This window comes from Argiope bruennichi, chromosome 2 (genome assembly GCF_947563725.1).
Source record: "Argiope bruennichi chromosome 2, qqArgBrue1.1, whole genome shotgun sequence".
In the NCBI taxonomy this organism is placed as follows: domain Eukaryota; kingdom Metazoa; phylum Arthropoda; class Arachnida; order Araneae; family Araneidae; genus Argiope; species Argiope bruennichi.
The window spans coordinates 119,067,547-119,080,495 of NC_079152.1; the positions used below are offsets into that span (position 1 = coordinate 119,067,547).

The following is a 12,949-nucleotide window of genomic DNA, read 5'->3' on the forward strand; positions in this document are numbered from 1 at the left end:
ACTTTTCAAAAATAAATAAATAAATCCCCATATAAAAAATCCATTTATAAAAAGTATAAAGTGTAGAAATTTGAAGGAAAATTTTCAAATTTACACCATGCTGTGCACAGCATTCTTTTATGTAAACTTTTTTTTTCAACATATTTACTAATTAGATTATAGAAAACAAAGTATCTAATAAATAGCTTAATTAAATACAATATTGGCCACCAAAAATACATAACATATATTTTTTTATTAACACGGAATTGCAAATTTAAAATGGGCAAATAAATATTATTGAAATGAAAACAGTTTTGATCGTTTTCTCTATTACGTCATCCTCATGTATAAAATATGACAAAATCCAAGGTGGAACATTTTCATTTACATTCTTATAAATTATAAAATGAAAACCTAAAGCAATTGAAATAAGACTTATTCTAACATGCTAATGACTATAGCTGATGCTAATACAAATATAAAACAATATAATTAACACAGATAAGATTTAGAACCCAATTAAAAAAATAAAAATAATCCATGTTCTAATGTAAGAACTAGAATTATCTTAAGAAAGAATGTATTTGGCAAGAAGAAATTTCAAGCATTAAGATAATTGTTCCTAACATTACGAATAAAAAATGCCATAATAAAGAATTCCAAATTTAAATTGATAATTGATAAGAAGTTCTTTTTTGACTCAAAAGAACCTTTTAATTGGACGTCTAATAATTTAAAGCATCCATTCGATAGTTGGTAGATGACTAAGTAATTTCAAGAAATGAATTTCTTTCATTTCTGAAGCTATAACAATAATTTTCCGTGCTTTATTCATAATTATTCATGGTATCACAATGTATTTTAATTCCCTGTTTGTTTCTAAAGATTCTAATTGAAAAAAGAAATACCATTCGTATGTTCATAATTTTATTCAGTCTGTTTTTTAAATAAAGTTTCATAAACCTTCTTTGCTACTTAAACTTTAGAACAAAAGTTGTGTGAATATTTAAAAAAAAAATACAGATGATTGTAGAAGGCTTAATCCATTATTTCATTCTTAAAATTGATATACCATTTTTAATATTTATCATTTACCGAACTGTCTCTTTTTCAGGAATTGCATTCATCCCTTGATTCTTATAGCTGCATTTCATTTAAAGCCATTTTTTTACACCACAATTACATAGAATTTCGTGTTACAACCACTATTAGGAAAAATTATATATATATTTTAGAAATTAAATTGAAAATTAATCATACATGTTTAATTTACATATATTAACGAGCGTTTGTATTTAAATTTTATGAATATTTCAGGTCCTTCACCTAAATCGACTCGTCTGCAAGTTCCAGACATAGTCTCCACAGAATTAGGCCCCGCTCCTTTGCTGACTCGACCCTATCTCCTGAATGCATCTAGTTCTCAACTACACTGTTGGTCTCCAACGACAGGAGGATCATCCGCTTTCTCTTTTCCACGATTTGTGCCATTTCCTTGTCCCTACTTTCCATCACCGTACTCCTCGGTTTATTCTCTGAGGAAAGATTTCCAACCAAAATGACATGCAGAGTTCAGGTTTCTGAAATAGTTGCTTCAGTAAGGGAATCGCATCCAAAGTATTTTCTTTTACATTGTGATGGAAACTGAAATGTTCATCCTTGTAGAACTGAAACATGCTGTAATTTCTTTGAATTGATTCGAATGCATGTTGGAGACAATACTGATGGAACCTGACAAACAAAGACATCGTGGATGCAACTACAAAACCAGTCCATGTTTTTTTTAATGATACAAGTGTTTAAGAATTGGTTTGGTACAACATAAAGACTCTGAATATGCAAATGCAAGATCATTCCATTCCTTTGTACAGCGTTAACAGGCACAACTAGGACAGATAGGTTCGATGCATATTGAATAATGATGATTCTTGTGCCATAAAACACATAGAACTAGCCGATCTCTAAGAATTGATTTGATAGTAGTTGTTTTTCTGTTCAGAAAGATACTACTTGTATGATGTTTGCGCCATGATAAGTTAGAAATATAATATATATTGAACTGAAAAATGGAAAAAAAATCGCTGATTATATACAGAAACTGTGAAAGGATTTTCTTCAACTAAATCAAGTCTCCTAAGCCCGTCAACAGCTGTCAAGCAATAGTGACTAGCAATGAAGGGAAAAATGCAATGATACTTTCAACTTAAACCATCCTTATTTGGGGCAGTCTAAGGTGAAATATATTGTTTTAAATCTTTTATTGCGCCTCAAAATTTAATCAAATCTTTCTCGACTCAGTCCTAAATCTAAGTGGCTACTGTAGTCATACTTAAAGTTTTCTTTACCTAATTTTCTGAGGTTTCTGCATAGTCTATGTTTAATCTCAGATTGAAGAAAAGGGTAATGGCACTCAAATAAAAATCCAAGTAAAACAAGGATTTTATTTGTAAACATAAGTAAAACAAGGATAGTACTAGTGAACAGGGATATACTAATTCCCTATAGAACCGAAAATAATTTCTTAGCATTAGATTCTTCTAAGAAACATGATTGGGAGCGCCGCTTAGTAATAAACAGTGCGATCTGGAATATTTACTTGAAATAATTTATAGCTCACTATCTGTTATAAGTTATGGCTGAAATAAGACATAACTCTAGGCAGCAGAGCAACGCATCATATTGAGGAATAAGTGAAACACTAAGAGAAGATTTTATTAAAAGGATTAATGAAAACTGACGAATGAAAGTGGAGAAGGGGGAAAAAAAAAAAAAAACCTCAGTACACAGTAACGATTTTTTTTCTGAAGAAGTAAAAGAACATCCAGTTAAAATTTCATTAATGGAATGTTTCTCTGTTAATTGAGTCTTAATAAACTATTCTGATAATCCCATTTGTATGATATGCTTATTTATGTAATATTAGTCTTAACTTTCAAAGAATCTAACTGGAGATTAAGTGCTTGGCTGTAAAGTTTCAATATGGAATTTCAAAACATAGTAGAATTGCATCAGTTCGAAGTAAACGGGACCACAATAAAAGAATTGAAAATTATTCAGAAATTTAAATTCTGTGTGTAAATATGAGTAAATACATTAAGAGGAATTTTGCTTTACTATTTGACAGTTTTAATAAACAATACAAAATTAATAAAAAGTGCGTATTTAATAATATAATTATAATAATTATTATTTTAAAATATTTTACTAAATAGGTATGTAGAAGAAACCTTAAAATAATCAATTTCTAATAATTATTGATTTGCATACTAAGACACATTAAGGCAGACATTGAGTTTTCTAAATACTAAATAGATTTTACAAAAATTAAAAACACATGCAGGACACAAGGAATAAAGCATATTTAGCTTACAAAAATATAGAAGAAATAAAAGTATATATTTTATAGCTTTTGACACCATTAAATTAACCAAAATAAATTCGATTTACACTTTTATTAAATTTTAAAAAAATACAAATCATAGATAAATTCAAATTAAACACATTATTATTAACTAACTTCCATTTCATTGTAAAATTTCTTATGTAAGGCAAAAGATCAAACGAAAAAAGTTTGCATGCGATATCGAACCAGTTTTAGCAGATTAAGAATAAATATTCAATAAGTATTGTAATAAAAATCCACCAGTAATTCGCCTAAAAATCAAACCAGATTTTAACATGTAGATTCTCAATTTTAAGATAAACTAGCAGTACCCGCACAGCGTTGGCCGTGGCATAACATCCAAGAAGAAAAATTAACTTTGAACTTAAGTCTAGCCTCCCAGGGCGGAGTACTCCTTTTTGGACCAAACATCAGGAACGTTTGTTCTTTCATTTCTTCTCCTCTGTCTCCAATTTAAATGTCTTTCTCTGTCAGCAGACAGGCGATCATTTCGCTCCTCATGAGATTCATTCTGCCTCTGTAATTTAATTGCAGTGCGATTTAAAGAGAGAAAGTTATTTCGCTCAGAAGAAGACACTTCTTCCCTAAGTGTGGACATTCTTTCTCTGATATTCGCCAACCGAACGTTCCTTTCCTCTACCTTTTCATTATCGCGCAACAAACGGAGCGTTTTGGCATTTAATGTGCTCTAGCCAAGGTTGGATTTCTTTTTTTTGGGGGGGGGGGCATAATGAGTTTTAATCGCTGTTTGAAATAAGACGTAAACAAAGGAATGTATCGCATATGCATAACCACATCTCTTACTATTTGAGCATGCGCAGTTTGAGGTTTTTGCACATGCGCGGATAAGTGCAAGGCGCAGATACTGTTGTTTTACTAATGTTTTATCGTAGTAGGAAAATAATTAAAATCGCAATTATAAAACTTTTTTATTTTATTTTGATATGCCTTTAATATACTAAAACCTTCCCCAGCAAATGCCCTACAAAATGGTACAAATATCACCAATATCAGTTAAGTATTTCTTGAGTTTTTTTCTTTCAAATATGCAGACACTTTCAGGATACTTCATTTTACACTATGTATAGATATTTAAAAAGTATTGAGATTAAAAATATTCTGTGAATCATATGCTTTATACCATGATGCTTTGACGTTTCTTTCAGCGTAAGCACTCCGAGAACTCCAGGCATCCATTAATGTGTATACGAATTAATGTCATATGAAACTTAACTGTCTCGAATCAAAAGGGAAAGTTGTAAAAACTCAATTCATCCAAAGTTCAAATTAAGAAAACTATGTCTATAAATGAAAAAAGAAAGAAAAAAATGGCAATATCAAATTCAAATTAATCTTCTTGATTTATATTTAATAATTTTTATAAATAAAGACATAATAATTTATTTGCAATAAATATTCTTGATGAATAAATTGGTGAATTTTAAAGATTTATTTTATAAATAAATAAGTAGTCTTTTTTATAATTGAAAACATTATTTGACAATTAGAATATAATAATTTCAAAAATATTTCTTCAAATTAAATATCATATTTCACATTATGTTCAAAGTTCTATAAAAAGTGTGAAGTATTTTTATTTCTTGTCTGATTGAGTATATTGCTGCGCAACTAATATAAATAATTCATAAATAAAAAAATTGCAGTTTTAGTTTTGATTTCAAATCAATCAAAATAAAATCGAATTATAGGCAACATTTTAATAATGTGCTGCCAGAAAATAGGAGGAGAAAAATTCAGATTTTCGGCGAATTCGATTTAAAAGCAATTGAATTAACCAAATTCAATAAAATTACTTTTTGTTTTATCTATATTTGCATTCTTTTTAAATAAACATTATATTCAAGGGATATGAAAACACGCATGTATGATAATTTATTATCAGTTTCCGATATCTGTTCGTCCTTTATTTTATTTTAGCATTTCATTTAGCAACAAATTTTTCTTTGAAATAAAAAATAAATAAACACTAAAAGGTTTGCCAGCTAAAGATAACATCCATGTAGATTAGTTTAGGAGCAATTTGCTATAATAGACATTTTCTGGAACATTCTTTGTAAGTTTTCCTTCTTTTTTAGTTTGCAGTTGATTTCTTTTGATTGTTTCATTAGTATGTCATCATAGTTTTCATATAATTATCATTGTAAATATATATAAATATTATAAACTGTTGAATTTATAAATAAAATAAGACTTAATACAGTTTTTCCTTATTTTTAGTAATGTAATTCAATAGTTCATTTTAAAATACCATGCACCGGAAAAATTCTTGCAATATTTATAACCATTTGCATATATTACAAAGCTATTTTGGATTATAAAAAGTATAAATAAAACAATATTTTTTTTTAAATCTTATATCTATTTTCATAAACAATATACAATCTTTTTTTTTTTAATTTCTTAAATCTTTTTTAATTACCAAATGGAATCACTGACGTGGAAAAAAAATTTAACTAAAATGAATCGACTAATTGGAAATTAAGTTCTGACAATAGTAAACTACTGTATTGTCATTAGAAGCACACAATTGAACGAAATTTCTGAACTCTGTCTTATCAAAAAGCAAACATGAAATCAATTTTTAAATTTCATCTTCACACCTATGAAATTTTTTTTAAAAAAGTAGCTAGCAATAGAAAATAACAGTAAAATTATTTCCTACCATAACAAGTTTCTAAAGCTCATGATTAGGTTCAGAAATTCCTACTTTTTTATTGTAATGTAATTTATCAGCGCACTTCATATTATTCTATTAAAGAAACATTTTTTTTTCAAATAAAATGTTTATTATATCAAGTAAATAAGAGAAAAAAAATAATATTAATAAGTGAGCAATCACTTTGAAATCCCTCACATTCTAAATAATTACCTTTAATGAATAACATAACACTTGTAAACGGTTGTCTTTATTGAATTCAACTACGGAAATCTTGAATGGGGCAGATTTGAGACCTATATTTTCCTTGATATTTTGACGTAGTTGAAATAATAACACATGCGTTCGATTTTCAGAAAAATGTCTATGTATCTGGAAACAACGGAGTAGAAGAAATCAATTACAGAACTCGTTGCACGCAGTCCTCACTGGAAACCAAGAAAATTAATAATCATTTTTATATTCTCGTATAAGAAGCATACAAAGAGAAAATATTGTAATTGACAAAAAATTCGACCTCAAGATTTTGAAGAATTTTCCGTTTCAAAATTCCCTAACTCCGAAAAACACAATTTTGTAATTGCATCTGCCTATCTATGAATACAATAACTCAAAAACATTTTGAACTAGATGGATGATATTTGGTATATGACATTTATTCCAAATTTGTAGTTTTCTATTAAATTTTGAACGAAATCCATTCATAGGAAATTTATTTGGCAGCTGCCCGAATACAAGATAACTCTATAACTACAAAACATAAAGAGTTAGATAGAACAAAATTTGGTACACAGATTTATCATCCGCATTGTATACACCTATCATATTTTGAGCCAAATCCAACGAGAGGTTGAACGACTACGGGACTGCGCTTTTAGAAGTATATAAACTTGATAATTCAAAAATGCAATGACTTAAATATATCGATTTTTCATACGTGATTTTATGAGCACAATTGTAGTTCCATGTCAAATTTTGGTTTCAATCAGTTGGGAAAAAACGTGTATAAAACATAAATTCAATTTTATTAGAGTACATGCGAGAAAGTTTGGGATGACCACTTCGGATAATTGTCATAACAATGAAATGCATCTTTCTGGATTAACATTGTTTCCTGGTTTTATAAGTTATTTTAATACACTGAAATTACCTGCTTTGCTGTCTAGACTTTTCCTATCACCAGAATCCAACTAAAACCTCCAGAAATCAAAAGAGTGTGGATTTTGGCTATAATATTCAAATTGCATGACGGCTTAACAAAAATAACAACTTTATTTTACGGAAACATTAAGAAGAAGAAAGATACAGTTGCAGTTAAAAATGCAGTAGAATAAAATCTCGTGCACGTATAATAAATCGCTTGCAGGATCACGCAACTTAAACAGTGACGTCGTTTTGATGAAAGCAGGTCCACCACAGTACTCCCCCCTCTGGAATGCAGCAGGCACTGGATTAGAGATAACGAGGATTAGAGCGTACACGACGGCCAGATCTGGTTACACAAGGTGGTGGAGCAGTATTCGAAGGTAACTCAGGAGTCGACAAAGAAGGTTCAAGTACTGACTGCTTTGAAGATGGAACTGCGGCTGATGGTGGTGATATGATTGGTGCAGGTGACTGATGATAATTTTCGAAGAACGCAGACTTCACACGATCAATGCTGATCGTGGATTCTTTACCGTTCTTCTCAATTGTAAAAGTTTTATCAGTACGTCTGAGTACACAGTAAGGGCCATCATATGGTGCTTGCACGGGTTTCTTAATTGCGTCGTGGCGCACGAACACATGACTGCAAGACTCTAAAGCCGGATGTATAAATACTTTTTTATTATCGTGAGATGCAGCTGGTGCAGGTTTCAGTTGCTCCATCACAGTTCGTAAATTTCTTAAAAAATCGTGAGGTTCGACGTTAAGTGAAGGGGTCTCAAAAAATTCCGTAGGTAGTCTCAGTGTTGAGCCATAAACCAATTCTGCTGATGTGCACCGCAGATCCTCCTTTAATGCCGTTCGGAGTCCAAGTAAAACAAGTGGAATTGATTCAGTCCATTTTGTGGGTGCGTGACATCTGAGACTTTGCTTTAAAGAACGATGAAATCGCTCAACAATTCCATTGCTAGATGGGTGATAAGGAGTTGTTCTGATCTTTTGGACACCCAGAAGTTTGCTCAGCAAGGAAAACAAATTGCTTTCGAATTGTCGTCAATGATCCGTCGTGATGACTGAAGGTAAACCGAAGCGTGAGATCCACTGACCAATGAATGCACGCGCAACGGTTTCGGCAGAAATGTCAGAGATGGGAACTGCTTCAGGCCATCGTGTGAAACGGTCTATACAGGTTAGTAAGTATTCACAGTTATTTGAAGGTGGAAGAAGTCCTACGAGATCAAGATGAACATGACTAAATCTCGCTGAAGGCAGATGGAAAGATTTCAGGGGACTATTGGTGTGTCGAATTACCTTGCATCTTTGACAATTTTGACATGAACGAGTCCAATTTGAAATGTCTTTTTGCATAGATGGCCATACGAATCTCTCCGAAATAAGACGTTTAGTTGCACGGATACTTGAATGAGACAGATTGTGCAAAGATTGGAAAATTATCTTTCTGAAATTCTCTGGTACATAAGGTCTGACTATGTCTTTCCTGACGTCACAGTAGAGTTTCAATGAAGTAGGATCAGTCGAGAGAGGTTATAAAACAAGTGACATGTCATTCTTTGATAAAATTTTTTGGAGTTCTGCATCAGAAGCTTGTGCATTCGCCAAGGCCGAAAAATCAACTTTTGGTAATTGCACGCCATTAATTCTGGACAATGTGTCGGCAACTACATTTTTTGAACCCGATATGGGCCTAATATCAGTGCTGAACTGAGATATGAAATCGAGATATCTTAGCTGTCTTGGAGAAGAAGAATCTGATTTTTTAGTAAACGCAAATGTTAGAGGTCAATGATCAGTAAATATTATGAAATTTTGACCTTCCAGTAAGTATCGGAAATGTTTAATGGTTACATATATCGCCAAAAGTTCCTTATCATACGTACTATATTTACGTTCTGAAGGTGAAAGTTTCCGCGAATAAAATGCAAGTGGTTTTTGACCATTGGATGTAGTAGTATGAAGGACGCCTCCAATAGCTAAGTCAGAAGCATCGACCATGATGGATAGTTGCTGATTAGGTTCATGGAAAGTAAGAGTAGCTGCGTTAGCAATATCAGCTTTGCATTTCTCAAAAGCTTCCAAAGAGATGTCTAGCTGTCTTGGTCGCTTATCGTTCTTTTTCGAATTTTTTAAAAGTTCATGTAAACTAGCTTGTGTTTGCGCGGCATTAGGCAAAAAACGACGATAAAAATTAAGCATTGCCAAAAAAACGCTTAAGCTCAGTAATAGTTTGAGGTTTAGGAAATTGAGAAATAGCCTCAACCTTCTCTGGTAGAGGTTTGACACCTTCTGATGTGATCAGACATCCCAAAAACTTTATTGACGGTTGTCCAAGAACACATTTCAAAGGGTTGAGTTTTAAACCATGCTGAGAAAATCGCTCAAATACTTGCTTTAAATGGTGTTTATGTTCTTCTACGTTATTCGATGCAATTAGTACATCATCAAAATACGGCACACAGAAATCAAAGTTAGACAAAACTTGATGGATATAGCGTTGAAACGTTTGGCCGGCGTTTCGTAAGCCAAAGGGCATAAAAACATATTCGAAAAGACCAAATGGAGTTGTAATAGCTGTTTTTGGTATGTCAGCCGGATTAACCGGAATTTGGTGATAAGCCCTCTTCAAATCTAGGGTGGAAAAAATGGTCTTATTGGATAAAATTTGAGTACAATCTTGGATATGAGGTACCGGATAACTATCAGGAATGGTAATTGCATTCAAAGGACGGTAGTCACCACAGGGTCTCCATTCGCCGTTAGATTTCTTTACAATGTGTAGAGGACTTGCCCAAGAGCTGCTAGAAGGACGCACAATCCCTTGAAATATTAAAAATTCAAATTCCTGACGTGCTATTTTAAGCAACTCGGGAGATAAGCGACGAGGTCTTGAAAATACTGGTTGGCCAGTTGTTTCAATAAAATGATGGATTTTAGTGGGCTTATTATTTTTCATTGGCTGAGAGGGATTGGTGAGTTCCGGAAATTGAGATAAAATTCCGTAAAACTCTGAATCACCAAGCAATATTGATATACCAGACGTTAGTGATTTAGTGCTTGTGTATTTGCCTTGCGTAATTAATTTAGTTATGCCATCAATCAAACAGCCATTTTTAACATCCACCAAAAGATTGTAGTGTTTCAAGAAGTCAATACCGATTATTGGTTGATTAACATTTGCAATTATAAAAGACCAAGTAAAAGTTCGACGCAAATTCAAATCTAGAGTCAGGTGCTTTCGACCAAAAGTCGGTATTTTTGTACCATTAGCGGCTATAAGAAGTAATTCATTTGAGGGAGCGGCTTTTGGAGCATAATGTTTCGGCAAAACTGACACATCTGCCCCAGTATCCACTAAAAAATTCAATGCACTATTTTTATCGGCCAACATGATTCGATTTATGAAGCGATCGTTTCCAAGGCTAGTGGACGATCGCTCATTTAGTTTTCCTTAGAATTGAAAGAGCAAGGTAAATTACATTTTTTTGCATTTTTGCCAAAATTAGTATGATAAAAGCAGATGCCATTTGAAGGTTCTTTATATTTCCAGAACCGGTCTCGAGAGCGGCTGCGTCCTTAGCTAAACTGTCTATTCCTACTTGGCGAACGTGTTTGGCGTATTGTTGAAGTGAGCTCGCCAACCAATATAGTTAGCTGAGCGACTTGCTGCTCAAGTTGAGTAACTCGGGTGTCGGAAGTTGTAGGTGTAGCCTTAACTGTATTAATATTTGAATGGCATGTCAAATCACTAATTTTATCTGCGATGGATGCCACCCAAATCTTCTCTCAAAGCAGCCAAGATCGTTTGAGTGCCGTTTGGAAGTCTACCTAGCCAAAGGGATTTCAATAGTGGTTCGCCAACAGTCTCACCAGCCAAGGCCTTCATGCGTGTTAACAATTGAGATGGCCTCGGATCGCCAAGCTCCAATCCTTGCAAGAGTGTACGAATTTTTGAAGCCTCACTTTCGGAATGTAATTCAATCAAACGTTTTTTTAAAATAGTATATTTATCATTATCGGGCGGTTTCAAGATTATGTCACTAACAGAATTTAAAATATCAGAATCAACTGCAGAAATAACATAATTAAATTTGGTATCATCAGCAGTAATTCCGGCCAAGACAAATTGTGCCTCGAGCTGTACAAACCATAATGCAGGATTAGCCTTCCAAAAAGGCGGTAATTTGATGCCAACACGAGAAATTGTGACGTCATTGCTGGCGGAATCTTGATTATCATTAGACATGTTTGAAATAAGCGAGGTCGAATTCACTATAGATCATTAACTATTCGCTAAATTTTAGATTTTTTTTTTTTTAGCTTAAAAAATCTGAATGTTACCAAATGTTCGAAAACTCGCCAAATATAGTTCAACGATGCCAAACTTTTAGTACTGAGTCTATGGAGAAAATTCGGTTTTGGCGTGAATCAAAAGTAAACATTGGCGCTATAGGGCGACTTTTGAAGGTTTCATAGGACTACTGTTAAAGATTAAATAAGATCAGAAAACACTAAAAACAGTTATAATTCTTCCTAATTTTTGATAAAAGGCAACTTACTTATTGTTTTCATTTGATGCAGAGAGGTTTTGAGTGATGAAAAAGTCTTATTGTATTTCCCAATTTTTTACTTGAATTGCTTCAATGAAGAGTTCCAATTACCGTCTATGAAGACTTTTACTTGGTTATAACTTTTGAATTATAGGACGGATTCAAAAATATTTTTACTATCGTAAGCAGAAAAACTTCTTCTTTTTTATTGACGTAAAATTTTTGAAGATGGGATTCGGAGGATTTTGATGATGATGGGTTTCGAAAGCTTCGAGTGAGAGCAATAGATAACGTTGTTTTTCGTTAAACGATCAGGTTCGCCATTTTTTCAGAATTTTCTGATGACTTCATTTAATTATTTTTCAAAATCGGAAATGATTTCATTTGCTTTTCGAGTCACCAATGTGGATGTTGGCTATAATATTCAAATTGGATGACGGCTTAACAAAAATAACAACTTTATTTTACGGAAACATTAAGAAGAAGAAAGATACAGTTGCAGTTAAAAATGCAGTAGAATAAAATCTCGTGCACGTATAATAAATCGCTTGCAGGATCACGTAACTTAAACAGTGACGCCGTTTTGATGAAAGCAGGTCCACCACAAGAGTATGATCCACAAAAGAATATGAATTCACATGATAATATGAATGTATATAAACATATAGAGAAGCACATATCAAGACAGATAAACAAAAATACCCAAAATTAGATATTTCCAACATAAGGGCACTAACAGGTACATGGACATTTTCTTCATCTTATAACGATACGTAGTGTACAGCAAATGTTAGTGTTCCGTCATAAATAGCCTTAAAAATTGATGAAAAAAGATATTTTCCTGAAACAGAGTTGTTGAAAACTTTAAACCTTCAATTAAAACATGTCTAGAATAATTAGCTTTTTCACAAAGAAAGTGTGCAAGTTTGAGGTTCGAATTCGCAACGTTAGGGTTCATAGGCGAATAACAAAGCCACTAGACAAAAGTGTACACTCTTGTCCGGAGGTTGTTATCTGGCTTATGAAGTTACCGCCACAAAAGTAAATATCAAATTTTAAGAACTTAATTGTTTACTGCACGAGCGAACCTTCTTAACAAATTCAAGTTTCATAGTATCATTAAACTCTCCGCATAATCTCTCATCTATTTGCATACCGCCTTTCCCTATACTTTAT

The 12,949-nt window shown here is 32.5% G+C and overlaps 2 protein-coding genes across 2 annotated transcripts in view; one reads left to right on the top strand and one right to left on the bottom strand.

The window, feature by feature from the left end:
- LOC129961750 (paired box pox-neuro protein-like) overlaps window positions 1-1,728 on the top strand; it is a 48,316-nt gene extending 46,588 nt beyond the window's left edge. The window contains exon 6 of the mRNA XM_056075297.1: window positions 1,300-1,728. Coding sequence (XP_055931272.1) covers window positions 1,300-1,544 — 245 coding nt within the window. The 3' untranslated portion in view covers window positions 1,545-1,728. The remainder of the gene's footprint in view (window positions 1-1,299) is intronic.
- Window positions 1,729-7,514: 5,786 nt separating this feature from the next.
- LOC129962304 (uncharacterized) lies at window positions 7,515-9,221 on the bottom strand. Its single transcript, XM_056076051.1, has 2 exons — window positions 9,075-9,221; window positions 7,515-8,204 (listed from the first exon to the last, which is right to left on the bottom strand). Exons 1-2 carry the CDS (start codon window positions 9,219-9,221, stop codon window positions 7,515-7,517), a joined length of 837 nt encoding a protein of 278 aa, XP_055932026.1.
- Between the last annotated feature and the right edge of the window lie 3,728 nt (window positions 9,222-12,949).

What these genes read in the sequence shown, in the direction of transcription:
- LOC129962304 (XM_056076051.1), bottom strand. Translation starts at nt 9,221, where the DNA reads ATGGTCGATGCTTCTGACTTAGCTATTGGAGGCGTCCTTCATACTACT. An exon ending in AGGAACTTTTGGCGATATAT is followed by an intron (nt 8,205 to 9,074) that starts GTAACCATTAAA and finishes GGTGTCCAAAAG; the next exon opens with ATCAGAACAACTCCTTATCA.